Here is a 27,525-nt window from a genome sequence, read left to right as displayed (position 1 = left end):
TGAATAAAAAGACGACTACTATAATTGCGTTAAGCTTTATTCGAGAGCAATTAATAATTACTGATCTAGAATTGTGTGTTTTTCAGGAGTCTCAATCCATTATTTTTAAGATTGTTTAAGATTGTGTGTACTTCTGTGGCCTCTTTTCATTATTGTGACTATTTTTTTTTCGTCTTAACTCTATATTCAGGTCCTGCCTTCTTCACTTTTTGGGGATAAGCGTCATTTTTCTCTCCATAATATTGATACCACCTTTTTGTCAATGAGGATGCTGGAAATTCGTGCCTATGCACAGAATCACGCCAGCCCTCTAAATCTCGTTTATCTTGTAAAATCAAATCTTCTGCACAGAATTTCAGCACAGAAAAAAAGCTTCCATCAGTAAATAGAAAATAGCAATACTCAATATTTGAACTCTACTGGTATCATAAATAGATTAAAGATATTAAAAACGGCTCAGAGATAATGAAATACAGGATTTAAAATACTCTCACAATTTTTCTTCAAAGTTCTTTTGTCAACGTGGAAGTTCAAAAATGAGTTACTACATTCCTTGAGCTTCTGCTTTGAATTTTCGGTTGTTTCTTCTAGAAGTTTCTGACGCTTCGCGTACTGCTCTTCAAACTCAATTTCGAAAACATCTTTAACATCTATAACTTCAACTGCGCGTTTCGACCTTCCATGCTGTTGAGAATTTTTGCATTTGTTCAATGACTTTCTGAAGGACCTCAAATTCAAACTAGACATCATTTCGTTGTGATATATGGGGAAAATCGTGCATCGACTTTCTTTTAGCTGCAATAGAGTTCTGCATGGCAATATTTGTCTTAAAAAACCAGTTACACCTAGCTCGAAACGTTCGTCTTTCAAAAGCTTTGGCATAACTCGAGCAAGTACACGGTGGTCAATAAAATGTTGAAAAAGTGGGCCTTTTATCAAATCAAAGAGGTCAACTAAATTGTTGGGATGGTCTAAACTACTCAGATGACTTTGCAAACTATTTGCAATTACCGCAACGCTCCACCAATTATTATTATTTTCTTTAAGACACAGTCGTTCAGTCATTTTCCAGTCGAACTTTTCACGCGGAGAAGACACTAGTAACTCCAGACTAGAGTCATTTGCACTTCTCTGTTTGAAATCCCGTGGAATTACAATATCAGAAACAGTTCCATTTTCAAGTTTCAATTCCTTGGGATCAGATTGGTCATTTAGATCTTCACTTTTAAAAATTTTCCCAATTTTCTGAATTGAAGTAGTTGCAGAAAAGACGTAACTTTTATCACTTTCTTCACGTTGAACAGGTATATGACTACTTCGCAACGTGTAATGTTCAACTTTCAGCATCTTTGAATTTTCGTGATAACATCGATCCAATGCTTCGAAAGTAAGCTCTTTTAGGTAGTATTTCAGCTGCACATCAAGAAATTTTTTCACAGCGACTGAAATATTACCATTTTCAACTTCAGCATTGAGCAACTGCAATTCGAAGGGTGCTTCATTTGCCATATAGAGCCACTAAAACAAACCGCACAAGGAAAAAAACATACCATCTTGTATCTCAACTGAATGATTTCGATCAAAAAGTGCCATCTGCAATTAAATTTTTTAATAAAAGAATGAAGAATGCACTAATTTTAATGGCATGGCTAGTACTGCATTTTACAGTATACACGACTATTAATAGTGACCAAAATTTACCAAGTTACCAAACAGGCCAAGCAAATATCATACCAAACAAATGAAAAAATGAAAATTAGCAAAGCGAACACGAGGCAATTCTAACGGTATCAATAGTACAACAGTTCAGAAATTTAAACCTTAAAACTTCAAGACATTGTAAATTGCAGAGAAATTACGATTTAGAAAACTGGAAATTAAATAATTCCCCTAACTCTTGAGTGTAGTACGATATAGTTGAAAATCAGAACCTTATTTCGTTATTATATCCGTTGTTATCTCTTAAAAAAATTAACCATGCAAAATCCTCATCTCTCAACATTCTGAAAACAAACAGACATTGTCAGAAACAATGAGACAAATCAGTTTTCTAAAAATCAAGCAATTTGAATACAAATCCATTTGCAACAAACAAAAAATTTCGAACAAAATAGTTTTCGACTATTGGAAGTTGAACAAGGATGCTCACTAATTTGGGTTGCCACATAATATCCAGCCCCACTTAACCACAACCTTGGCTCAATTCTCCGCCAAGTGAAGCAGAACTACCTTTAAAAAGTGGTTAATAGTGGTCAAGTTTCACTGGAACTAGATCAAATGAAAAGACAGACATCGAAGCAACTAATGCAACTTTGTCAATTAGAACAAAATTTAAATTTAATTAGCAACAAGGCGAATCGGTTATGTGCGATCGCACATAAGGTTCCGACCCCGCTCATCCACAATTTTGGCATGATTGTCTACCAAATGAGGAACATAGAAAAACTCAGAAATTCAAGTACGTTTAAAAAAATTGGTGTATGAAAGAAAACATAGCCTCGAAAGCAATTAACTCAGTGGTGGAGTAAAAATGGTACATTAGATTGATAGTATGTGCAAAAATTAAGAAAGCGAGTCAAGACGAACAGCAAAATCAAACAACAACAGCAAAAATTCATTACATCAAAAACTTCATATCCGGTTTAAAAAACAAAATTTTATAACAAAGTCAAAATAGCGTAAGATAAAACTGATATTAATCAAAATAACTTGTAATTCACCAGAAAAGATATGGGAGAAGTCAATTAATAGGCTTGGTAACAATTAGACAATAAACAACAAAAACAGTAAAGTTGAAAAATTCGCTTAATTTTTTTTAAATCAATCAACTTCAAAGTAATGAAAACCATTAGAAATCAATGAAAATATCCCATAGGTGAACAATTACCAATGCTTCTATAGAAGGGATTAAGAATTGTTGATATTCAACTTTTTATGCGGTTACAAAAAGAACAACAAATAGACAACGAACAAAAAATCAATTAAAACTTGGCAGAAAAAGCTTTCGAAACCGTAAAGCCATTCCATCAAAATATGTTCCATTACACTTTTTGCGAGCACCGATACTGTATTATGTGACCTCTCATAAATGATGCTAAATAGCAAGTAGAAAAAAATGAAAAAAATGCGAAATTAAGTAACACTTTAATTTTTTTTTCGAAAAAAAAAAATTCTAAGACATGAACGCCATTTATTGCAGAACGAAATAAAAAAAGTTTTTGTCTATTCTTCCAAAGGAAGCCCTTGAGAATTGCAATTATCCAGAATATGTCTTACGTCTGCAAAAAGAACGTCAAACATGACAAAAATCAAAAATTAGTTTACTTTATTTTCCGTGTCGAAGCCAGTTAAGTCAATGAATTCTTACAAAATATTAGGTTGTGTGACACCAATCTCTTCTGAAACCACTTCTTCCTTTGCAACAAATTTGACACATTTAGCGTGTAATTAACGAGACTAGATAACAAACAGACAATAAAAGGAACAGAATTGCGAAGTTTAAAAGTGTTTTTTTTTTAAGATTGGAAAACAATTGTTTTCAGAGTCATGAAAGTCATCAGCTATCTACCAATATCAGAATATTGGCTAATCAATTCTTCTATTAAATACCAATGAAACCAGCTCAATGAACCGGAAATTTCATACGACTAAAAAGGCAAAGTAAAACCGACAGTTAACGAAAAAATAAGTTCTTCGAGAAAGTAGTGTCGAAGAATTTAAAATCATAATCTATATCTTAAAGGTTTTTAAGATTATCAATTTTGTCTTATTTCGAAAGTCAATAATTTTACATGTGAACTGTTAATAACGTGATAATGTGACAATACTAGAAAACGTGAAATGGGCAAAAACATTTAAGTTAAAAAAGAATGTGAATTCTAGTAGTATCAAAGCCAGAAAACCATAACTTAAGGCGTAAAACCGCAATAGACATTGAATTTGATTTCAATAGAAAGAAAAAGCATTCTCTCATTGCAGGCAATAAGCTACAAGTTGACCAAATTAAGAGAAAAATGGAGCTAAATTTCAATAAGTCATTATTTACTTAAAAAATAAAATACTTTTAAAAGTATTTTAAAAAGACCATAAAAGGACCAGAAGCTTTCAAGTAATGAACTATATGCAAAAATGTGGAGCTAATTTTGAAGCCAATTGGATCTATCAATAGTGAGCTTTAGTTTGAAATGTTCTGTTATTTAATGAATGTAGAAAAGATCAAATTTTTTTAATAAAAAAGATCGACAGTTTACAATCCGAAATATTTTTGGATTATTCCATTTCAAGATTCGTCCAAACTAGCCCTGCTAATGCTATTTGGTCGTAAGGAACACTTAATTATTCGAATGTTATAGATATTGATATTTTGTTAGTTAAAAAATCAAAAATAAATGCTGCGTTTTTGATAATCAACGAATAAATTTAGCAAAAAACGGCAAAGTTTTTATTACAGAGCATTTTCAGCAGAAATTGAAGGAAAAAGCCCCTTTTTGAGTCTATAAAGATTGTGTTAGTGGTGTTTGGGTCTGTAATTCCTGTAATATTAATCAAACTGGACTAAAAAAACTTATTTCGTGCTGTTTTTGATGAAAAAGTTAATTTTGAAATATTTAGCCAGCTTTTTTCGACAAAAAAATTAATAAAAGTAACTTAATGTTTTTTTCTCTTTACAAATAAAGATCAACAACTTTTTTTTTTAAAAAAAATAACAAATTTAAGCAAAATTGGCGAAGTTTTATTCAAAAATTCCGGCAAATGTGAATAAAATCTCACCGGAATTCACTCTATTTTCTCAAAATTCAAACCTCGATAACTTCCTGTAAAAACCGAAAATTAAAAAAATCTTTTTAATTCCATATTCTACGCTGGACAAGCTTTCTGGTGATACCAGTCTCAACTCTCTACGACGAATATATCGATCGGCCAAAATTCACGGAACAAAAAAAAAAAACCCATTTGAGTATATAGTTACTTCCCCCTCAAGAGGGGTCGGAACAAAAAACATACAGAAATCAACTTATGTCAAAAATCAACGGAAATCTTAAACAGTGATGCCCTTGTCTTTTAAGTAACAACTTCACTACTAACAAGCATGTATTGCCTCAATTTAATTTCAATTACATTTCTCAATTTCGATTTATATGAGTGCAAAAGTCAACAAAATGACCTCTGCGCTCACTTATAAAATTTAATTAAGAAAGCAAAATCAGTATTTCGTTGCAAAAAATTTTAACACAAACAACTTTCTTATTAATTCAAAATACTTTATTTTGGTAAACAGGACAAAACGAGATTTTTACATTTAAACAGAGATCAAACTAAAAAACATTGAAAAATTAAAAGCACGTTTTTCAGTAGGAAGAAGCTATTTTCTTATTATCAACACTTATTTGGACAAAAATTAACCCGACAACAAATTGTCTAGGAAAATGAGATTATCTCGACAACAATATTGAGAGGCCCAATTTTTCAAAATGCTTAACGTTTTTCAAACAAATTTTCAAAACCATTAGCTGTGAAACGGACACAGTCAAAAAATTTCTTATCATCCTAAGACAGAAGCAGTCTAATTATAGCAGACAGAGCAATTATAGTCAAAAATAAAAAAAAAACACTCATTTTTTCTTACTAAAACGAATAGTTTCCAAATAATCAATACAATAAAACACACAGTATAAAAATCAATAGTTGCCCACAGACCAATTCAAACAACAGCATCTATACACCATTAAAGCATAAGCATCGTCTTTAGTATATCTGGCCAAAAAGTAACGAAAAAGCGAAAACAGAAGTCAAATTACCGCATGTGAAAAATTGCTCAAAAACGTAGAAAATCTATATTCACATCCAAATCTGTTAATTTCTTAAAAACTACGACAATACCAATAGCCAGGTTATCTCCTCACGGCTACCAGAACACGAAACTATTTTAAAAAAGTAACAAATCCGAGCGAAATTTATGCAAAAACGGCCAAAATATTAACAAAACTGTTATTTCAAATGTTCACAAAACTTCAAACCTCGATAACTCCATAAGACAAATTTTTTTCGGAAAACAAACGCTTTAATTTATACTCTCCGCTTGACCAGCTACCTAATGATACCAGTCAACTCGCTATGAGTAATTCAACAGCCAAATAATTATTAAAAAAGAAAGCTCACAATTAATTTTGCAAAAGCATCGTTGGTGCCAAAACATTAATTTTTCTAAGTCAATTAAATCTTCAATGTTTTCTCAATGAACGAAGCAAGCATTCAATTTGTTGCGTGAATGCCATGAAATCTCCGAGGATATATTGTAGCAAAATGGTGGATAAATAGGACAATTATTTTGTTTACAAAAACCTTTTTTTTTTTCAATTTTTTCCAGATCATTTTGCAATGAAAATAAGGTATATTCTCATTGCGAAAATTATTATTGATAGATCACTAAAATTCATCGATAAAAATGGCACAAGAGCTCTGAAACAATATGGTCTTGATCATGCTGCGAGAAAATGGACGCTATAGCAATCACTGTTTAGTTTAATATAACTCTGCCACCAGCTTCAGGAAAATGTGCGGCAGGTGAAATTGAACCTTAAATGAATGTCAATTTATATAAAAATTAATTTACCGAAAAAAGACTATTTCAAACCCACTATATTTTACCTGCGATATCTGTCGACCAGCCACAGTTCACTGAACAGTAACACCCCTGCGTATACTGATCCTTCCCTTTCAGAAGCGTCGGAAAAAATACTCATTTTGTGGTAAAAATACCCCAATCCCAATCAAGGGGCGCAAACTTTTCTGTTTCCATGTAGCTTCTCAGAATTATACCTATTCAAGGAAAAATTAAGATAAAAATAGTAAGCTCTTCCCCCATAAACACAATATATAATTTTGAGCGGACGTCCCACATAATTCGAACTTTTCACCGTTTGTGAAAAGAACGACGAAGTTTTCCTATTTTTTAAAACAAAACGTAATGAATTGCTTTTGGATGAAAAACTAAAAAAATACATTAGACGAAAAGTTTTGAATTAAGGACTTTGAAACAGTTCCATTTTAAAAATTAAATTGTTTTCTAGAAATGCAACAGAATTTACTTCTCTAAACGCAACGAACTGGGAGAACTTGCTTATTAATTTAAAAATCGATTTTTACTGGTTTGCGATATGGTAACTCTCTCTTGATCAATGTGTAACTTTCACCGCAAACTTTGAAGTGTTAGTTATTGATAACTCACTTTTTCGGCTTATTGCTTGTGGAGACTTAAGTTTGTGTGAAACTTGAGATGAATTCTTTTTTTTGAACTTTTTTCTTTTTCAACTTCTCTAGCAATTATTGAGCAATGCCCTAATAGCACTCTAACGGGTTCCCTTTGACTTATCATTTCGGGACTTATTGTAGAGGTGAATCTCGCAAGTAAACCAAGCGACAGACCACTAATAGGACCACAATTTGATTATGTCAACATTTAGATCACGTCTACAGGCTTGCTGCACGCAAAAATTGAAATTTACATTTTAATGAGCACTTTCAAAACATTTTATTATTTTACACCTGTTTTTACGTGAATTAATCTCTGGCGAGTTTCAATATCATTATTTCTTAGTGTTACAAATATCCCCCGTCTGATTAGAACATTTCACTTCCCATTTGACTTTTTTAAAACAAGAACGGGGGTCATTTCAAATTGGGTCAAAAATGGGTTTGTCGATTAAGCATTAAGTTCAAACATACGCATGCGACAGGCCGCCTTCGCATTAATCATTTCTTAAGGTCATTTTATTTTTTTTAGCTCACCTGGATGCAAAATCGATCAACAAATCGGTATGAGACGGCTTTTGAGATGAATAATTTGAGTGAATAAACGACCTTGTGGTTTCCAGACAGAGTGCTAAAAGATAGCGGTTAAAATAAATCGGTTCGCTACTTTCGTATGACTCGAGCGAGCTCTTAATTGGCCAATGTTGTGTAATCATGAAACCTGAAAACTTTGACGTAACTGAGTCATAATGCTGAGTTCTCCGTTTAAATTAAGGTTCCAAAGTGTATTGAGCTGTATTGACCCTCCTTTTTGTTCCAGAAACTTTTTTAGAAAACTATTTCAGTTATTCGAGTTTCGCGCTTTATCGAAATCTCCCCTTATGGACAAAAATCAGCTAAATAGTTTTATGCAAAATTTATTTAAAACTCACAAACGAAGTAACAAGGCGAACTTGATTTTAAGACTTGTGTCCCGAAGCACGATTCATTCCAGTTCCAATAATACGACTAGAATTGTCACCCGAAATTCATTGGAGAAAAAAGGGAGACAAAATTTGAATTATGTTAAAAAGATTCAATCAAATATAACAAAGTGTGAACGTCAACAATTTTAAACTTAAACGTGAAGACAATGTATAATTTTGCATAGAAAGGTGGAAACTCCAACTTCGGAGATCCAAGTTAACATCTCATTTAACCTTTGATGGGGTGTACATAAGCCGGTGTTTTCACCAGTCAATGCAAATATAGAGATATATATGACACCAATATCTGTACAGAATTTTTGGCTATCAAGAATCAGAAAGTAGAGTTCGATTTCCCAGTGCTCAAGCACTTCCGCTAAGAATTACGATCAGCAAATGATCCTCCAAACCTTCTGGTTCTATAATCTTAGGTGCAATTTTCTTCAGATCTTCAGCAAAGAATTCGCACGGCGGGAAGGCGTGCAAAACACCAAAATTTTCTGCCGCACCAATAGGTAACCCAATAACTCCAGCTGATTGCTTTGACTTCAGGTATGTGACGAGATTTTTAAATGTGCGCGATGAAGTTTGCTCAGGCAACGGCTTCGAGGGAGAGGGTTCGTTGTGCGTCGCGAGGAGCAAACAAAATCCATCTTTGGTTGCGGTTTGCATTCGTCTTCGAACTTCTTCTAATTTTCCAGTTTCACAGCGCAGCCTCTGGGTGATTTTTAAAGCGTTGGCGGTTTCGCCCGTGGAAGATTCGGTCAGGAGTTTTCGGCAAACATCGCGGCTGCCATCAAGTAGTGTCATATGTGTGCTAAAAGAACTGTTCTTCAAGATCAGATATCCTCGCCAGCAACTATCAAGAATTTTTGCCAGGCTTGTTACGTCCAGACATTCCTTAGCCTTGGACATTGGACTGGGCGTTCGACGTCGCTTCTGCCTTGGCTCATCAGGAGAATCACGACGTTGGTAATTTGCGCGTTTATCAAAGCTACCAACGCGGGGACGTTTGTCAACTCGGGGTTCTGGTGATCCACTGTCCTCGCTTTGCCGACTGTTTCGCTCATGCGAGTTTCGTGCTTTATCAAAATCTCCTTTCTCATTTCCAGCGCCGTTATAACGCCGATCGTCTTTATCGTATCGACCACGTGAGCTTTCGTTACCATATCCACTACTATTGTCGTCATGACGAGCACTTTCTCGATACCCATCACGTCGGGGTTCCTGCTGAGGACCTCGATTGCCTTCATGCCCTCGGTTCACTCTTCTGTAATCCGAATCATAATGCGATGCTGGACCTCTGCTAAAATCACTCCGAGGCCTGTTATCTGGACTTCGGCTATCTCTCCTCATATTGCGGCCAGTATTTGAATTGGAGCTACGCGGAGGCGGAGGCGGGGATGGACTCCGTCGCGCAGCAGGCGAATTTCTAACCGGATTCGGTTTAGGCGATCCCGCCTTCTGAGTAATCTTCAAATGATAATTCATTGCGGACACTTGATCATATTCCACGTAATCAAACCTCGCAGGCGAAGAACTCCCACATATACATCGCCCAGTAAGAGTTTTAATCGCTGTTTTCGCACCTTCTGAGGAACTGTAAACTATATATGCGAATGTTTCACCTTTTGAGTAATCAATTTTCTTGATATCGCCAAATCGATCGAACTCGTTTTCGAGAGATCCCAGGCTGGTCTGCTTCCCCAATCCTCCAACCCAAATGCAGGCTGTTTCTGGCGACGTTCCGTAAACTATCTTTACTTTATTTTCACCAATTCGCTTTCCTTGCATACCCTGCATGCCCTTTTCAGCTTCGTCAGGGTTCAAAAACGCGACACACGCAAACGCCGGACCTTCTCTGGGCACTTTGATATCTATGGTCATTACACTCGCATATCGCTGAAACTCGGCGTATAGATCTTGCTCCGTGATCGAATTGTCAAGTCCACTAACTAACAACATGCGAGACGGCGGATCATCCTGGTCGTATTTATTCGAGGTGTTTCGCGGTTGATAGAACACTTCGCGTTCACTTCCAGCTCCTCCTCCGCCACCGCCACCTCCCCTCTGGTACGATTCCTGATATTCGTTCTTAGGACGAGGCGGAGACCTGCTTCTCTGCTTGGAGATGACTGCTGATTTGGGCCCATCTCTGTATCGCTGAAAAACCCATTTTAATTCGAATTTCAGCACTGAAGTAGCCCAAAAACTTGCTTTTTAAATTCAGATGCCAAGATTTTTTAAATGAATGAGTTATTTTATTTCCCTTGGTCAAGATAGCATTCATCTCAAAGCAGCTGCAGCCCGTTACACTTGAATATTATTGTGAACTATTTTTCTTAGAAACATTTTTTCCGCAAATTATTCGAAACTGCCCCCTCCACTCAGATATTGACAAATTAACAGTTTATTGATCATTTTATCCGCTACTATCTTCCCTTGCATTAATTCGAAACAAGCACCTACCACATTCGTAATAGCACTTATCCACCACGATGGGGGCAGTTTAAACTTACAAGCTCCAAATTATTCAAACTAAACTAACATTCTGAGGCGAATTTGACCGGGTTCTCTTCCGTTCCCTATCTCTCCTATTGATCGGCATCACACCCTTGATCACAGGTTCCAAGGGTAAAACTCTGTCAAACGCTCGCACTTTATCCATCCTTTCCAGCGCATCACGCGCGTCTTCCTCAGTCGTGAAGTTGATATAGCATATTTTCTCCCCGGCTACCATCGCCGTGCGCACATTAAAGTCGCGAAACTTGCGAAATGCGTACTCGACGGTGTCTTTTATGTCTCGGTCCATAATGCCCCTGGGCCATCCACCCTTGATGCAGAGGGAACGGAAGATAGGCTCTCCGCCAAAGTTTTTATTGAAGTATCGGTCTCTGGTGGATGGCGGATTTCTGTCTTCGTCCACTGAGCGCCTTCGCTCGTTTCTCTGGTTGTATGGCATCGTTCTAAAACTACACACACAAATGAAAGACTTATATAATATCTTAAGGTCCACTTAATGAAATTGAGTGAGCCCACAGAATAAAATGTATTTGTTTGAAAAATACTAAATGCTTATCGATTCTCCGAAAACACGTAAAATATCTGAGTCATTCCTTGCTGATAAAAAACCGATAAAACTTAACGTTTGTTCGGCATTCAGAAAAGCAAATCATGTTCTTCAATTTGTATTTGAAATCAAACAAATTTTTTAATCAGTGTGCTGAAGATACCGATAACTATCAATTCGAAGCTGTTTTTGATACAAAAAAAATAGTTTTGAATTGAAAAAAGGTCGGTCCTCGGTGTCTTGCAAAAGGATTGGAACATCAAGAGAAAAAAAACACAAGCAAACAATGAATACAAACAGAACATAATTGCTTTTCTTTTCAAAAGTAACAAATTTAGGCGTAAATTTAAACGCAGAACAATTAACAGCGGCAGAACACCTCATATATTTGGGATCAGAAAAGATTCCAAGTCAAGTTTGCAACTTGAATCACTAACAATGATGACTGCGAGTTTGACAGCAAAAGTACATTAGAAATGCAGCTCTTTCGGACAATAATGTTGCTGCTGTCAGGAAAACCACAATCAATTGGTTGTCTATAAGAATTAATTAAAAAAACAGCAGAATGAATCAGAAATGTTCTTATTATCTGAAAATTGTCGATAACAAACTAAATCTTAACTGAAGAGCGGTACCCTATGCGATGCTAAGGATTTACATCTGTGACTTGTCAGAAATAACGGATCAATCCTCTTGGCCTACTTACGAAGACAGAACATATAAATGTTGAAAATTGATTTAAATTGACCAAAATTCAATAAACATAACCGACTAACGTCGGGCGAATTGCTCTCAAACGACCGTCGAGCGGTTGGCTTGGTCAGTAGCTAGCCACGGGGGGGGGGGGTGCACCGGGGCTGATGGGGGCAGCACTGGGTGGGGGGGGGGGGGGTGGGGGCAAAAGCGCGGTGGGGGGTGGGGGTGGAGCCAATAGTGGGGGTGGGGGGGTGTCGATCTCTAAGAACCGCCCTTCACACCATAAGTACAAGCATAAGTCTCCAAAACAGTTTGAGCTGAAACAGAGCTGAAAGGCTCTAAGAGCACATAATGCCCGCTGGGCGCTACCTGTTTATCCCGTTTTTGAGGACGAAAAGTCAAAAGCGTCAGACGAAAAATTGGTCAAGCGAAAAATCGCATAAAAAAAAAGACCGACAGGACTAATATAATTGCTACAAACTTCGTTTGAGAGCAATTAAAAATTGTATCCCCCAGAGGAAACAACCAGACATGAGAAAAAAGGCAATTTTTGGAAGTATGCTTGATCTTTGTGATGCCGGCTTTTTCCAAGGTTATCAACTAATTCCTAAACATTATATATTAATAGCCGCCAAGCGATAGCGGCTATTATTGGGGACATCGTGGTTTTTACAATTCAAAGAATTTGAATTGTATTGGGGCGCTTAAGATCTGTTCACACATTTTCGTAATTTTGTTAACCGAGGTGCATGGGTTCGAGCCTGCGTTGGTGCGAAACAGAGAACGTAACTTCTTTTCAAACTTCTATTCGTGTTAATTATTTTCTTTCAATGTTTTTGTGGGCCTCTTAGTATATTACTGAATCTGGATTAATAAGCAAACTATATCAATTTCAAATAGTGTTTTATCAGTAAAATTATAGAAAACCAATTGTTCGGTATTGCTGCTATAATTCAAATATTTGTAAGTGAACTTGTTGACATCGATCCATATATTTCTGGATGTGTTAGATCAACTTTACGATACAAGGGAATTAAAGCTTTTAAAGGTTTTATGAATTTTTTCCTTCTACAATTGGTTTTGGAGGAAACAAAGAGAGAGAGAGAGAGAGAGAGAGAGAGAAACGGAAAGAATCAAGAGAGGGGGAGAGAGAAATGGAAAGTGAAGGAAAAAGAAACAGATAGAGGAAGAGAAACAAAGAAAAAGAAAGACAGAAAAAAAGTGAAAAGCGAGAAAAAGACAGAAAAGAAAAAGAAAAGAGGCGAGAAAGGGAGATAAGGAAAGAAAAACTAGAGAAAAAGATAGAAGGAGAGAGAGAGAGAGAGAAAAGAAAGGCGAAAGAAAGTAAAAAAACGAATGCTCAAAAATTGGTACCATTGGTTTTCACGGAAAACAACCGATCACTGGAAAGCTTTTCTAAAAAGAGAAGAATTGTCATTTTTGATCCCCCCAACCACACACAGAAACATAGACCGACTAACGTCAACTAACGTCACAGGAATTGCTCTCGAACGCCTGGCCACATGGTGTCGATCAGGAAATATCATGGCTTCAAAAAGAAAGGTACAGGACACGGGATCGAACACCTGACCCTCGGATTAGAAGTCCTCCATCTTACCAACTGCGCTATAACCGCTACAAAACAGTTTCTCACAATCGATATTATATCAATGAACATATTTCAGATTGAGAGCGTTTGAAATCACGTAAAAACCAAAAAGTAAAGCGCGAAAAACGTAGCTTCAAGCGAAGATTGTTCAAGAAAAGCGCAGAACCTGTAAAGCTAAAATTTGCAAAAAACACATTTAAAATAAATGGTTCAAACATCGTTCGAGAGCGATTAAAAAACACGTAGTACCCGGGAAAGTAAATCCTCCCTCTTGACGAGCATAGTTTCAAACCCTAATAGCCTGACCTCTCTCGATATGTTTGCTTAACCATGCTGCTCAATGCCGCTCTTAATCATGCGCTTCAAGAGGCCCCTTAAACATTCAAAAATTTTATCCCATTTTAGAGCTCATGCGTTTAAAATATAGGATTTGATTTGAACACTTCTTTACGTATATCTAACTTATTTATAGCAACAAAAAAATTAAATTTCATATGGAGCAAAAAGGTTCTACCACACGATTGCTATTGGATCTCAATCTTTTGACTATATTACACCCAACACTACAAGATAGAAGCTCGAAAGACTAGCTTCATGCTTTAATATAGGTCTTTGACGATCTATCAAATCATCCACAAAAATAAAAAAATAAAGACACAGTTCCTCGTTGATTTCAATTTTAAAATATGTGCCTAGTTTTTTTTCGTGGTGAAAACATAGGTGAAAAATTTTGTTAACAACCTCGCGTGTGCAATACAAAACCTCCAAAAAATAACATGAGAAACTGCAGAAGTATTATCATAAATCCATCAGTTATGGGTCACAAAATTCCTCTACTATGATCTTTTGAGTGATAAAGAGTAATAAAAAACCTAAATAATTAAATATAAAAAAACTCATCTGGGCTGTGAAAGCTTTTTTTCTCGCTGCCCAGCATTTGAAACTTCTCAAGTCAAGTTTGAAAGAACGTCTTAGATCAAGAAAAAATGCAAAATTTGCTCCAGTATAAATATTTCTATGCTTAAAGTTTTCAGAACTAAATTTATTGTCGAAACTGATCTCTTTAATGACGAAGAAAAAGAATTAAGTCGCTAGTACACAAAATCTAACCAAAGTATAACAACTAAGTGTATCCGCTACTAATGATTACTTATCCGTGAACGCAATGTAAGCCGGCATAAAAGCAAGTCAAAGTTATGTATTAGTTTTGTAATCTATCAGAAACAATACATTATTAACCGTTACAATCAAGACTGCGCATAGTCTTTGCAATATACAATGTATTTAAGTCGTGTGCGTGCCCCACGGACCGCTGTCTATCACCATGCCTCTCATCCACTGTGGGATCTAATCCGGAAACCACGAGCCGGTTATCGCGACGAAGCCGCGGCGCGCGCACTCCGGCCCGCTAGCGAAAATTTATAATACAACTATCTTTAAAATTTTCGTTTTACGTGACCCACTTTTCAACTTTCGGTTTGCTTAACCGCCGCCTTACTTATCAGGCGGTGGTCAAACCAGCAGATAGGCAAGCAAGCCAAATTTTGAGATGTCAAGTAAGCCGTATTCTAAATTGAGATAGCGTATTCTAATTTTTGAGATAGCGTATTCTAATTTCGCCGCTGACGGGCCGGTTCACTAGATCTCTTAAAGATGACCTTCTTGTGGTTTGTCTGGTGCACTTGTAACTGTTAAATTATTATTTCTGTAAATTATTTCTGAAAGATTACATAACTATTAGAATATTCGGCTTGCTTTTAGGTGGGCTGACTTCGCTACTTCGGCTCACTTTGCGTTCACCTACTTACCAAGTGATGTTTCTATTGTCAGTCAAGGTGAGACTTCTACATAAGCTATAAAATTAAGTCGACCATCTACTAAGGCCTACCGCTTCTTTATGCATCGCAGCAGAAACGACAGTACTAATAGTACAAAGTTGAAAAAATATACGAAGTCAAAGAAAAGAGCTTGTTAGTAATGTCGCGATTCGAGGAAACAGAACTAGCGAGTCAATTATGAGGAGTTGAAAGGCCGTTAACAGGAAGACGGAGACATTATTTTGTTAGCCAAATTGAAAAATCAGTTACGAGTGGAAAATAACTAATGAGTTTTTAAGCAGTCAATTGATTGACCCGATCGTTCGTGCTATTTAAAGATATAGTCAAAAAATGAGGTAGCTATGACGTGGTCGAAATCTTTAAAAATCGACATATGATTTACGAGTCTAAATTAGTCAACAGAGCGCCATCAGAAATGCACGATCACTCAGATACATCAAAAATTAGCCAATTTTTTGTGGCTGTCAAGCGAGCCGATAGACATGGAATTCACTTAGAGTTGTCAGTGTGAAATAAACCTAGAAAACTTTGTCAGCTAAAGCTTTTGCCATATGTACTCTTTGAGGACTGAGCCACATTCCAGAGACCGCCAAATTGAGAGGTCATAAGTTAGTAAAAAAATTGGTGAACGTAAGCCGAAGTACAAGTCAGCCGACATAAAATCAAGGCGAAAGTTTTGTAAAAGTTACGTAACCTATCAGAAATAATACATTGTTAACCATTACAATCAAGACTGCGCATAGTATTTTAATTTATAATGTATTCCAGTGTACCAAAGAAACGAAGATACCTTGTTTCTTTAGACATCTAAAGATTGCTGGCCTCAGCGGACCGCTGTCCATCGCCATGACTCTCAGAGTGGGCCGGATATCGTGATGAAGCGCGCCCGCCAGGGACAATTTATAATACAACTAACTTAAAAATTGCATTTTGCATGACCCATTCTTTAAAATTCGGTTTCCATAGATCCAATTTTTCAAAAAAATTTTACAAGTTATTGTGCCCCATGAGTCCAAAACTTCAATTTTCGAAAAAACTGTTTCCGACAACTTTTTCCACTTAAAAAATATGCTTCACAACATTTCACATTGATTAATCTGTCCTACAAAAACCTGCCCAATTGGTTCAATAATAAACTTAAAAATTTAAGGACGAAAAGGAATAATGCACATGCACACTGGATGAAAGATAAGTCGAGTTTTACAGCTAAAGAAAAGTTCAAAGACGCGAGATTGCGATTTGAGAAAAAATTTAGAATAACAAAAGCCATGTTCTACAGGAATAAGTTCACGTCTTTTAAAAGGGATAAACGACAAATATACAATATGCTAAATGAGTTCACTGGTAAAAAAAATGAAAGCAAAAAAACCAATACTCGAGTCATGCAGGAATAACATTGAAAATCCTTGCGGGATAATGCTGCGCTCTTTAATAAATTCTTTGCAAATATTGGCTCTGAGATAAGTAAACATCTGAATGGAGAATCTGTAGGTCTGGTCCCCAAAGTACAACAATCTATGTTCCTCTTTCAAGCAAAAGAGCGTGAAGTTGCTGAAATAATCAATAATCTGGAAAATAAATTCTCAAGCGGTGATGACGATATAAGTAATGTACTAGTCAAAATCTCGTCACCTAAGACAGTTAGGTATCTGACATTTCTAATTAATTTGTTTATGAACAAAGGTGAGTTTCCGAAAATACTCAAAAATGGAAAAGTTATACCGATGCACAAAAAAATGGGTCTAAACTTGACGAAAATAACTACCGACCAATATCCTTACTAAATGTGCGGAGCAAAATATATGAAAAAGTTGTTAACACGCGCGTTTATTCCAACCTAGAAAAAGTTTCGTTACTATACTGTAAGTAATTCGGATTTCGCACTAAACACAGCACAGTTGATGCTTTAGTTGAGGTCACTGAGAAGGTATGATTCAACAGGAGCACAAACAGAGTAAGATCTTTTTTCTTGATCGTAGTAGGGCTTTTGACACTATTGATCATAACCTACTAATCCGGAAATTGGATAACTATGGAATAAGAGGTGCTATACTGTTTATTATATATGTAAACAACATGCCTCTAGTTTGCAGACATTTAGAAGCTATAATTTTTGCAGATGATACAAACCTTTCTGCAATTGGAATACAGTGCGCTGATATCAAGGAAGATACAAAAAAAATAACGACTGGCTGAATTCCAATAAATTAGTAGTGAATGTATCAAAAACAGTTAAAATGAATATACGAAAAATAATAAGACAAGCAATTCGGCGCAAAGATTCTCTCTTAACTCTGATTTCATTGAAAATAAACCGGTACGTAAATATCTAGGTGTTACCATTGACTCGAAATTATCCTTCCTTAGTGATATACAATCCGTAAGAGAAAAATAAAGCAAACAGTCCGGTCTTGTGTCGAAACTGAGACATTTTGTTCCTAGGGCTCAATTAATTGATTACTACAAAACTTGCATCAATCCCATTATTCAATACGGTGTCCTTGTATATGCATGTTGCAGTTATACATCACTGCTATCTATCTTCACTTTGCAAAAAAAAGATCGTGAAGTTCATTTACTTCAGAAGGAAAAGCGATACATGTGAAGATATTTTCCTCAATCACTCAATTCTTTCAGCTTACGAATTGCACCTCTATGAAGCTTTGAATGGACTCCACGGTGAATCTTTTTGTAATAACATCTTTTCCTCTAATTATTCAAAAGTCAACGAGATTGCCAAAATCAAATCTAATAGCTCAACCAAAATGTAAAAAAAACTTGAGCGTTTTTCAATAACATTAAGGGCCTGTAAATTGTACAATAAGTTAAAAACAATCGTCATAATTCCACCTGATATTGATCTAAACACAGAGCAAAACGTCACACAGACTTCTGTCACCTCAACAATTTGTACCTCGTCTGTAACAATGAACTATCTAAATTCGCATTTAGTTTGTAGCGTGACTTAACAGGAGCTCTTCTCAGAGATCAACAGGAATCGCACCAGTTGATTACTAAAGTATTGATCGCTTTGTATTTGGACACGAAGTAGTTGGTCACTGCCTGGGGCTCAAAGCAGCTCATAGAGATGTCTTCCCGGCACAGTGGTTCTTACTTCTGGTCCCAATTTCACCTGAAGCGCCAAATTTCTTGTTTTTATTGGCGCGAAAGACCAGTTCCCCTACTGTAACGTGATTCCAAGAGCTTTTATCTGGGTGTTCTGCTGCCCGTTTTAAATTTTGATTCAGGTTTTTTTATATAAAATAGATTAATTAAGGTAAATCACATCACCAATCTTTGTTTTTATTCTCATTTAACTTTTGGATACTAAGCATATAATTGTTTTAAGAACGCTGACGATGCATTTGCTGGGCGTTTTAGGAATGCTGTTGTTGTTGTTATGCTGGGTGTCATGTTGCGCATTTTAATTTATGACTCAAGTGGTTTTCAAACAGATTAAGGAAGGCAATTTACTCCAGTCATTAAGTTTACCCTTTCCTCATTTACCATTTTGATACTAAGAATGTAAAGGTGTTAAAAATGCTGCTGAGCTTGATTCGATTATTCTAGCATTATACCAGGTTGCTGCTAAGTTAGTAATAACTGTTGCTGTTAATTAATAATTTTCCGTCTGTACTATATACGCTGTGTAAAATTTGCTTCATGAATTCTTGATCTATCACCTGGGCAAACTGAAAAGAAGTTCACAGTGACTCGTTGTTTTTCCCTTCCATCTGTAAATATTGTTGATTTTGCCAGTGTATTGTTAATATGTATGAGATGGATAAATAAATCTTCTTCTATTAAAGCCAAAAAATCCACAAAAAATTTTTTACCCCACTTTTCAAAACTTTTTACAAGTGTTTGTCCTCCCTCATTTGAGGGACATTTTTTTCAAAAATTGCAATTTGGCGAAAAAAATAGGGGGGACATTTTACTAAATTTAGAAAAATCAAATTGTCCCACCCCGTTGTTGATGGTCACGCCGCAAAAATTTCAAATTGTTCCACCCCGTTGTAGATGGCAACGCTGCAGAAATTGCCCCCCCCCGTTGAGGTTCTAGTCACTTTTTTACACTACTCAGGTTTCTAATTATACCACTCACAACTCTACTATGATTATATGGATCGGCCAAAAATGATTTAACAAAAAACCCCATTTGAGTATATGGTTCCTCCCACCACTAAAGTGGGTCGGAACAAAAAATTCTCTCGTTTTCAGGCATCTGCATGCGAATTCATAGGGCTCGATATCAGCCTATATTGCTTTCAAAAAAATTGGTCCCGATAAACAACATCGATGAAATCATTGTATGAGTTTCGCATCAATTTATCTACTGCACGAAAGGTTCAAAATTTAAGTCATCGCAGTAACAGATCGAAATGTGGTTCAACTTTAGTTAAACTTATAGCACAGAAAAAGCAACGAGAAACAGGTAAATCTGGCCAAGAACTCAAATATTTATTTTAGAGACAAAAAATAAAATAAGTAAGATTTGACAGACTACTTACCGATCTAACTTTCTTTTGCGGCCTCAGTGAATGGTTTGAGACAAGTCAGAATGCAAAACCCTGAAAATATGAAGAGATCGAGTTTGTGCTGAATATGCGGTTCAGCGGATACAAAAAGATAATATCTCTTGATCCGGATATAGAGAGCTTCAAATGAAGGCAACCATAAATTTCATATCCACTTTAGTTGTCAACCAAATGATTTTTCGAACATGAATACTCCATATTACGGATGTGATGATAATAGGCAAAATAGATAGGACGGTGTCGATGCCGCTTTAGGGTTAATATCTTTGAATACCGATACCATTCAGAATACGGATTCTCTTCAGTAATCTGCATTCGATGACGAAGATAACTCCACGCTGCTACCGAAATCAAAACAAATACATGGATATGATATGATATATTGGATCTAAATTGCATATCGACTGAATAGGATACTTTCTGACGAAGAGGATAAGCAGAAAAACAATTTGATCCGGACTGGAATACTTAATAGCCGAAGAACATCAAATTGCAGTTGTTTCAATGAAACCCCTAAAAAGTTACAATGATTCTTTGTACCACTTTGTTGAAAAAGACACGGTTTCACTTAACTCAAGTAAACTTAGCGGAGACTATATCTATGTAAGGTTCAACTTCTATGCAAGGTTCGAAGAATTAATACCTTAGCAGATAAAAAGGGGCATAAACAGCCAATTCATAGAAATAGTCGGAGAACAACGCTACTCGACTTCGGACAGAAATTAGGTAAAAAGGTACTGTCATATTTTTGAAATGAAGACTAGTTTTTAATTACATTTTGCGAGCTTTCGGTTACTCAAAATCAGCTTCAAAGATTCAACAGATTAACTCCGCATTTACCATAGTAACAGTCGACAGTTCAGAAATAAATTAATCTGATTATGTACTTGTTTTTTCTTCCAATTTCACCAGTACCTTTTAGGTTCCAAACTACTATTTTGGTGTCTGGTCTGCATAAATCATTTACACTTATTGTATATCTAGCGTTAGCTATCCTTCTACAATTAAATAGTGTTCTCTCTCTCTCTCACTTATGATGAGAGAAAGTACGTCAATCTTGACAACTATTCAAAACCGGAACAATTCCAAGCACAGTACGCTCAACAGAACCTGACAATCACAAGTCTCATGAATAATAAAGTCACTCCCGACAGCACCTACACGTGAACTCAGAAGCGCATGCTATGATCCTCAACTCGATGAAGCAAAGGGGCTCTGTTGATCATCGCATCTATATTATTATATCGATTTATACGCGGTTGCAGTTAGGCTGGTCAGGGCTTTGGAAAAATTAATTGGAATTGCAATAACTGACTAGAACAACAAATTTAATTTCCAAATAAATTTTTATTTTCTTTAAAAAACAACAAAATTAAGAAATGCCCCTCACCAACACTGGGTGAATATTAGCTGATCCGTGGCCATTACAGCATTTCGTATTGTTCGAATTTATCAATAAAATGAAGATAACAAATAGCTTCGGGCGAATTTCTCTCAAACGACCGGCTGGCTTCGTTAGTGTTAGTAGCTAACCACGGTTTAGCTAGCAGAATTGTTGTGATAAACTTATTAAATAGTTTCATATATTTGTATGGCTAATCTTCCACGATCTACCCGCTTGAATTCCAAGTCCTCTGTCAAATGTGGAGCCTGCACAAAGCTAGTCAAGGATGCTGACCAATCTGGGATAGGGTGTTCTTCATGTGACAAATGGTTTCATGGCGACTGTGTCTCGCTGTCCCTTGAAGAAGTTCGCTGGCTGGGATGTAAACCAAACATTCAATGGATTTGCGATGTCTGTCTGGCTGGTCTGTCTGGCTGATAACAACACCTGCGTGAATGCCCCAACTGATGCTAAGTTAAATTCTTTATTTGTTGAATTCCAATCTAAGTTGTCCTCTTCTATCTCTGAGTTGGTACCTCAACTCATTAAAGATTCAATTCTTACTATGCACGATAATGTCAAAGAAGCAGTCACCAGCGCGCTTCCCTCTTACAGCGATATTGATACTGGAAACAAGAAGACCGCGCATTCAACTGCACTTCAGTTTGTGATAACACGTTTAATTGAAACTGAATCAACATACTTCAAACAAGTAGAGAAAGACTCGACGGATGTTTGTGAATTAGTTCAACATATATGCCTCCAAGCTGGTGGAAATATCTTGAGTATCCGGCGACTTGGCAAGATTTCGAAATAACAAAACGATAATATTTCTTCTAGTCAAAGACGGTGTCGTCCTATTCTTGTTACAACATCAAATTCTTATTTTATGGAAAACTGTTTTGCCCCCAGTCATTATTTACAGAACAATAAACATCCGGTATACATCAAAAAGTTCTTATCTTCTGCAGATTGTCAATTGATAAAAGCTGTTTTGGCAAAGCGTTACCATATGGTCACAGTTGAGGGAAAGGATAGACAAGACTTTCAGATAAAGAACTTAAAATTGTACTACAAAAATACGCTTGTTGATATACCAACCAAATGACTACATTCTTATAAATGTGCTCTCATAAACTGTCAATCAATATGCTCTCTAGATAAACGCTACGAACTATGCGCGGAGAACTCCATCTCCTTAATGTTTCTCACTGAAACTTGGTTACATACGGACATCGTTAACTGTGAAGTATTTTTGGATTCTTCCTTCAATGTTATTGCCAGATTAGATCAAGATCGTCGCCAGCATGGTGGACCGCTGATTGCACAATCCTCTAACTCAGCCGTCAAAGTTTTTGATATTACAATTTCTGACTTCGATTTTGCTATTTCTTGCGCTGTCTTATGTAAGAAACTCTCCTTCATTGTGCTTATATACAACCCGCCAAAATCATTAAAGTACTCAGTAGACATCTCTAACTTATTGGCTTGTATTCAGTCCTACCATACTAAATTTGACCTGATACTGGTTCAATTTGGTTAGGGTTGCGATTATGATGTTTATATTATAGGGGATTTCAATTTCCCTGGTATTGATTGGACAAACTACTGATCATCCTCATATCATGAATGTCGGTTCCTTGAAATGGTCATTGAAAGAGATCTGACTCAATTCGTCGCTGGACGTTCATATAAATGTAACAGCATCCTTGAACTTGTTTTATCTAACGTTGCTAATCTATCAGTTACGGTAGCTAAGCAACCTTTCTCAGACCATTTTCCCGTTTATTTCTACCTTAACTCCCCGGAAGCGCCATTATCTTTTCGGAACGTTTATTCGAAGTCTTCCTTAAATGCTCTTTTATTCAATTGTAATCTACAACCTCTTTTTACGGTCATGTCGCATGATAATTCTAATAATTCTAGCTTTCCTGATGCTTGGTACAGCCTAATTTCTGACGCTTTCACTAGTGCAATTAAACTGAAACGCGCTGTCCGTCTTAAATCTCCATTGTTTTATTCATCACATACTATTCATCTCATTAATCAGAGAGAAACCACTTTTAAGCAATTAGGACGTAACCCTTCTTTTTTACTCGCCTTAAAACTGAGAGAACTCAACTTATCGATTTCAAATTCTATAGAATTAGATAAAGAATTATTCATCAATCAGTTTGATCTCTCTTCAACACGACAATGTTACAAGCTGCTAAGAAATTTTGGTTTCAACTCGTCATTTCCTCTTCTTATGTTTCATGGAAATGAATCCTTTTTCACCGATTTAGAGAAAGCCTTGGGATTCAACAAATTCTTTGCTTCGGTTTTTCAAGACAAGAGTTCCCATACTGTTCCTGATCAATTGAAAGAACCTTGCATCAGAATGATGAAATTTGATTTCTCTCTATCTGATGTTCTCCTCCTCTTGGAGTCGTGTGATGATTCTAGAGCCGCTGGTGCCGATGAGTTACCCTCATTCCTCCTTCACCAATGTGCAAAGATTCTGTGTGCGCCAGTCTTCGAGCTTTTCTTCTGGATTGTCAACACCCAATATTGGCCTGATCTTTGGAAAATAGCACACGTTACTCCCTTGCATAAATCTGGTCCTCATAATGATAGTTCTAACTACCGTCCCATTAGCATCCTCCCTAAACTTTCCTTGTTACTTGAAAGATTATTGTTCAATTTTTTCTACAGGAAGATAAAGCATCAAATCAAACGTTAACAACATGGATTTATGAAGTCACGTAGTACAATACGTCAGATGATAATGTATCTTGATTCTGTTTATTCAGCTCGTGATAACAATTCTCTTCTCATTTCTATCTATTTCAACGTAAGAAGAGTTTTTGACTCTGTGTCCCATCAAACACTTTTGTCTAAGCTTGTGAACTTTGGTTTCGACTCAGCTTTTCTCAAACTTTTTAACGCTTATCTAACGAACAGTTTTCAGTGTGTAAAAATTAACTAAAGACTTTCTTCTCGTTTACCGGTTACTTCAGGAGTTCCTCAGTGCAGTGTGCTTGGTCCTTTGTTATTCATTGTTTTCGTTAATGACATTGCTGATGATGTGGCAAACAGTTGTTTTTATCTTTTTGCTGATGACCTGAAAATTTTCAGCACCTCATCGTTCTCCCTTGTGCAGGAGGACATCAATTCCTTATTTATTTGGTGTAATTTTAATGGTCTTCATTTCCAATCATCAAAATGTAGAGCTGTTAATTTTGGTGGGCTTGATTCTGCTAAATTTTTTTCTAGGGTCGGACTACTTACATTTCAATAACCAAATTGAAGATTTGGGTTTCATTGTGTCTTGTACGCTATCCTGGAAAGCTCACCTAGATTCAAAGCTTCTAAAATGCAACAGAATTTTTAAACTCCTGAAGCGTAATATCCCTTTTTCAGTGTCGAGTCACAAGAAACTTTTGCTTTATAGATCCCTTATTCTGTCTATTTTATTATACGGTGCTCCTGTTTGGTCTCCGTCCTTAACTATGCTACACCAACTTGAACGTTTCCAGTATAAAGTCCTTCGTTGGACAATACGCTGCTCATCATATGTTTCAGGCTTAGAATCCCTTCAGTTATTTCCTGTGTGTTACAGCTTAATCAGAGATGACATTGTATTCCTTTGGAAGCTTTACAACGGGGCCGTTGACGTACAATGTAACTTTCAATTTACATCTTTGCCAACACGATCTTCTTCGAATGGACTGTTTCGCGTCCCTACAGCACGCAAGGTCTCTTCAAAAGACACTTTTTCATCCGAGCAACTAGAGCTGCAAACGAGCCCATCCGGCTAAAAATCATTTCATTCGAAATGCCATTAAAAACTCTGAAAAGTTCCCTCATCAATTACCTGAAATCCAGAACATCAAATTACTATGATATGAACTGTTCGTGTTCACATTTTGTCAAGTGTTATTGTACATTTTGTCGTGCATAAGTCATACATATGTGTTTTCTTAAACCTTATCTTAAAAGGAATTAAGTCTTTTACTACTACTACTACTACTACTACCACTAGCGACAATGGGAGGGGGGTTGGATGAGCCCCTTACAGCCTGATTGATGTGCAGGGGTAGGGGAGGGGAGGGGGGGGGGGTGACGTGAGAATGGATGCTGAAATGGGGGAGGGGGTGTTGTGCTCGTGTATATGTATGTGTGTGTGTGGGGGGGGGGAGGAGTGGGGTCACACTCTTAAGAACCACCCTTAACATTATAAGTATAAGTCTCCAAAACAGTTTCTGTGAATCGCATATTTGGTGAGAGTGAGAATCGCATATCGTCGACATCTGAAAGTAGTAGTACAGGCTTCAGGGATTATTTCTCAAAGTATTTCCAGTACAAAAAAGTGATGTCTTCTTGCATATTTCATGCATATCTGACTGGCAGAACACAAAGCGTAAATGTTGACGGCTACCAATCTGAGAAACGTCTGGTCTCTTGCGGAGTTCGTCAAGGCTCTGTACTGGGACCTATCCTTTTTCTGATCTACATTAAACACCTGTCAAATGTAGTCTTTTCGTCTCTGGCACTCTTGTTTGCAGATTATTTAAAACTAATCCATTGTTCCAAAAATGACAGTCTAGACAAGCTGCAAGTTGATCTAAACAATATGCACAACTGGAGTGTCCAAAACTGCCTTCTTTTCAATTACCAAAAGTGCTCTTTTACACAATTTGGTTTCGGGAATCGTGCCGAGGAGGTTGTACTTTCTCTAGAAAATAATTTGATCCAATTGAAGAGTTCCGTTAAAGATCTTGGGCTAACTATAGTCGACACCCTAAATTGGATAGAAAGTGTGCGAAATCGAATAGCCAAAGCAATGAAGGCGTTTTATCTCATTCGAAGGAACACCAGCTGCAGAATTCAAATGAAAACTAAGGTTCACTTATATAGAGCTATTATAAGCCCGACATTAATGTTTGCATCTGAATGCTGGGAGCTAAAACGAAACGAGTATCAAATTTTAGAGCGGTTTAATAAAAAGTTCATGAAATGGATGCCAAACAGAAATTGTTACAAAGAAGCTATTGTTCAAAGCAATATACTGCCACCACTCTACTTTAAAGTTCTAAACGATCTTCTACTTTTTAGCAGCATAGCGTCAGGAAAGTACGATGTTGACTTGCGCAACTATTAGGTTATTCAATGGGCCGGAAGAAGATCTAGGGTTATACTGCCACAGATTTGATACGAAGCGCAGAGACTCAATTTTTGGTATAGAACTGGATTTCGGGTGAATATCATCCAAAGGAAAATTAACTTCTTCGACAGCAATAATTTGAAAGGAAGAATTCTAGAATTAATGTGGAAATTTTTCAATGAAAACTGGGCTGAGAAAATTTTCTGTACTTGAATCTTTTGTGCCTGTGCCAGAACTGTCGTGCAAATTCTATGTTATAAATCCGGGACTTATACTCCCCGTGAAATTGTCACAAAGCTATAATAATAACAATAATAATAACAATATTAATAATAATAATAATAATAATAATAATAATAATAATAATAATAATAATAATAAAAATAATAATAATAATAGTAATAATAATAATAATAATAATAAAAATAATAATAATAATAATAATAATAATAATAATAATAATAATAATAATAATAATAATAATAATAATAATAATAAGAATTTGTTTTCCAACTGCCCTGGTTTCAATTTTAAGAAGGAACGCTGTTCCTTTCAGGAAAGAGCTCTATATTTGGCTGCACGAACACCTTACAGACATAAACATGTGCACGGGTGGCGGATGGGGGGTGACGTGAGAGCGGGTGCTGATGTGGGTGAGGGGGTGTTGTTTGTGTGTGTTTGTGGGGGGGGGGGGGCAACCTCTTAAGAACCGCTCTTAACACCATAAGTATAAGTCTACAAAACAGTTTTTGTAATCGCATATTTGGCGACTATATATTTTTAAGCAGTGGTACAGGATTCAAGGAATTTTTATCAAAGTATTTTCAGCAGAAAAAGTGATGCCTTTCTTGCACATTTCATTCACTTGTTTTCCAACTGCCCTTGTTATTATTTTAAAAAGGAGCATTTTTCTGATAGAGTAGTCTGAATTTGTCTGCTTAAGGCGGGTCTTTGCGACATCCAACTCACTTCGGTCACCTTGTCACGTGTTGATTGCAGTTGATTGAAAGAAATAGCTGATATTGATA

The 27,525-nt window shown here is 36.4% G+C and overlaps 2 protein-coding genes across 3 annotated transcripts; both read right to left on the bottom strand.

The window, feature by feature from the left end:
* Positions 1–393: 393 nt before the first annotated feature.
* On the bottom strand, positions 394–7,975 carry LOC142337133 (uncharacterized). Its single transcript, XM_075386231.1, has 2 exons — positions 7,789–7,975; positions 394–1,518 (listed from the first exon to the last, which is right to left on the bottom strand). Exon 2 carries the CDS (start codon positions 1,507–1,509, stop codon positions 457–459), a length of 1,053 nt encoding a protein of 350 aa, XP_075242346.1. The 5' UTR covers positions 1,510–1,518; positions 7,789–7,975; the 3' UTR covers positions 394–456.
* A 317-nt stretch (positions 7,976–8,292) lies between these two features.
* On the bottom strand, positions 8,293–20,591 carry LOC142336271 (RNA-binding protein 15-like). 2 transcript variants are annotated; one of them, XM_075384968.1, is made up of 3 exons: positions 19,941–20,591; positions 10,765–11,182; positions 8,293–10,379 (listed from the first exon to the last, which is right to left on the bottom strand). In XM_075384968.1, exons 2-3 carry the CDS (start codon positions 11,176–11,178, stop codon positions 8,580–8,582), a joined length of 2,214 nt encoding a protein of 737 aa, XP_075241083.1. In that variant the 5' UTR covers positions 11,179–11,182; positions 19,941–20,591; the 3' UTR covers positions 8,293–8,579. The 2 variants fall into 2 exon arrangements, with proteins under 2 accessions (XP_075241083.1, XP_075241082.1); XM_075384967.1 differs by having other exon boundaries at positions 10,765–11,188; positions 19,941–20,589.
* Positions 20,592–27,525: the final 6,934 nt, after the last annotated feature.

The sequence above is a fragment of the Convolutriloba macropyga genome, chromosome 3 (assembly GCF_964194025.1).
Source record: "Convolutriloba macropyga chromosome 3, txConMacr16.3, whole genome shotgun sequence".
NCBI classification, from domain to species: Eukaryota; Metazoa; Xenacoelomorpha; order Acoela; family Convolutidae; genus Convolutriloba; species Convolutriloba macropyga.
The sequence above is the reverse complement of the archived record's forward strand: the minus strand, read 5'-3'. Positions and strand labels throughout refer to the sequence as shown.

Bases quoted from the DNA above. Each gene is read 5' to 3' on its own strand.
- LOC142337133 (XM_075386231.1), bottom strand. From the start codon at position 1,509: ATGGCAAATGAAGCACCCTTCGAATTGCAGTTGCTCAATGCTGAAGTT.
- LOC142336271 (XM_075384968.1), bottom strand. From the start codon at position 11,178: ATGCCATACAACCAGAGAAACGAGCGAAGGCGCTCAGTGGACGAAGAC. The intron at 10,380-10,764 runs GTTAGTTTAGTT...TGGGTTTTTCAG, and splicing joins GGTCAAATTCGCCTCAGAAT to CGATACAGAGATGGGCCCAA.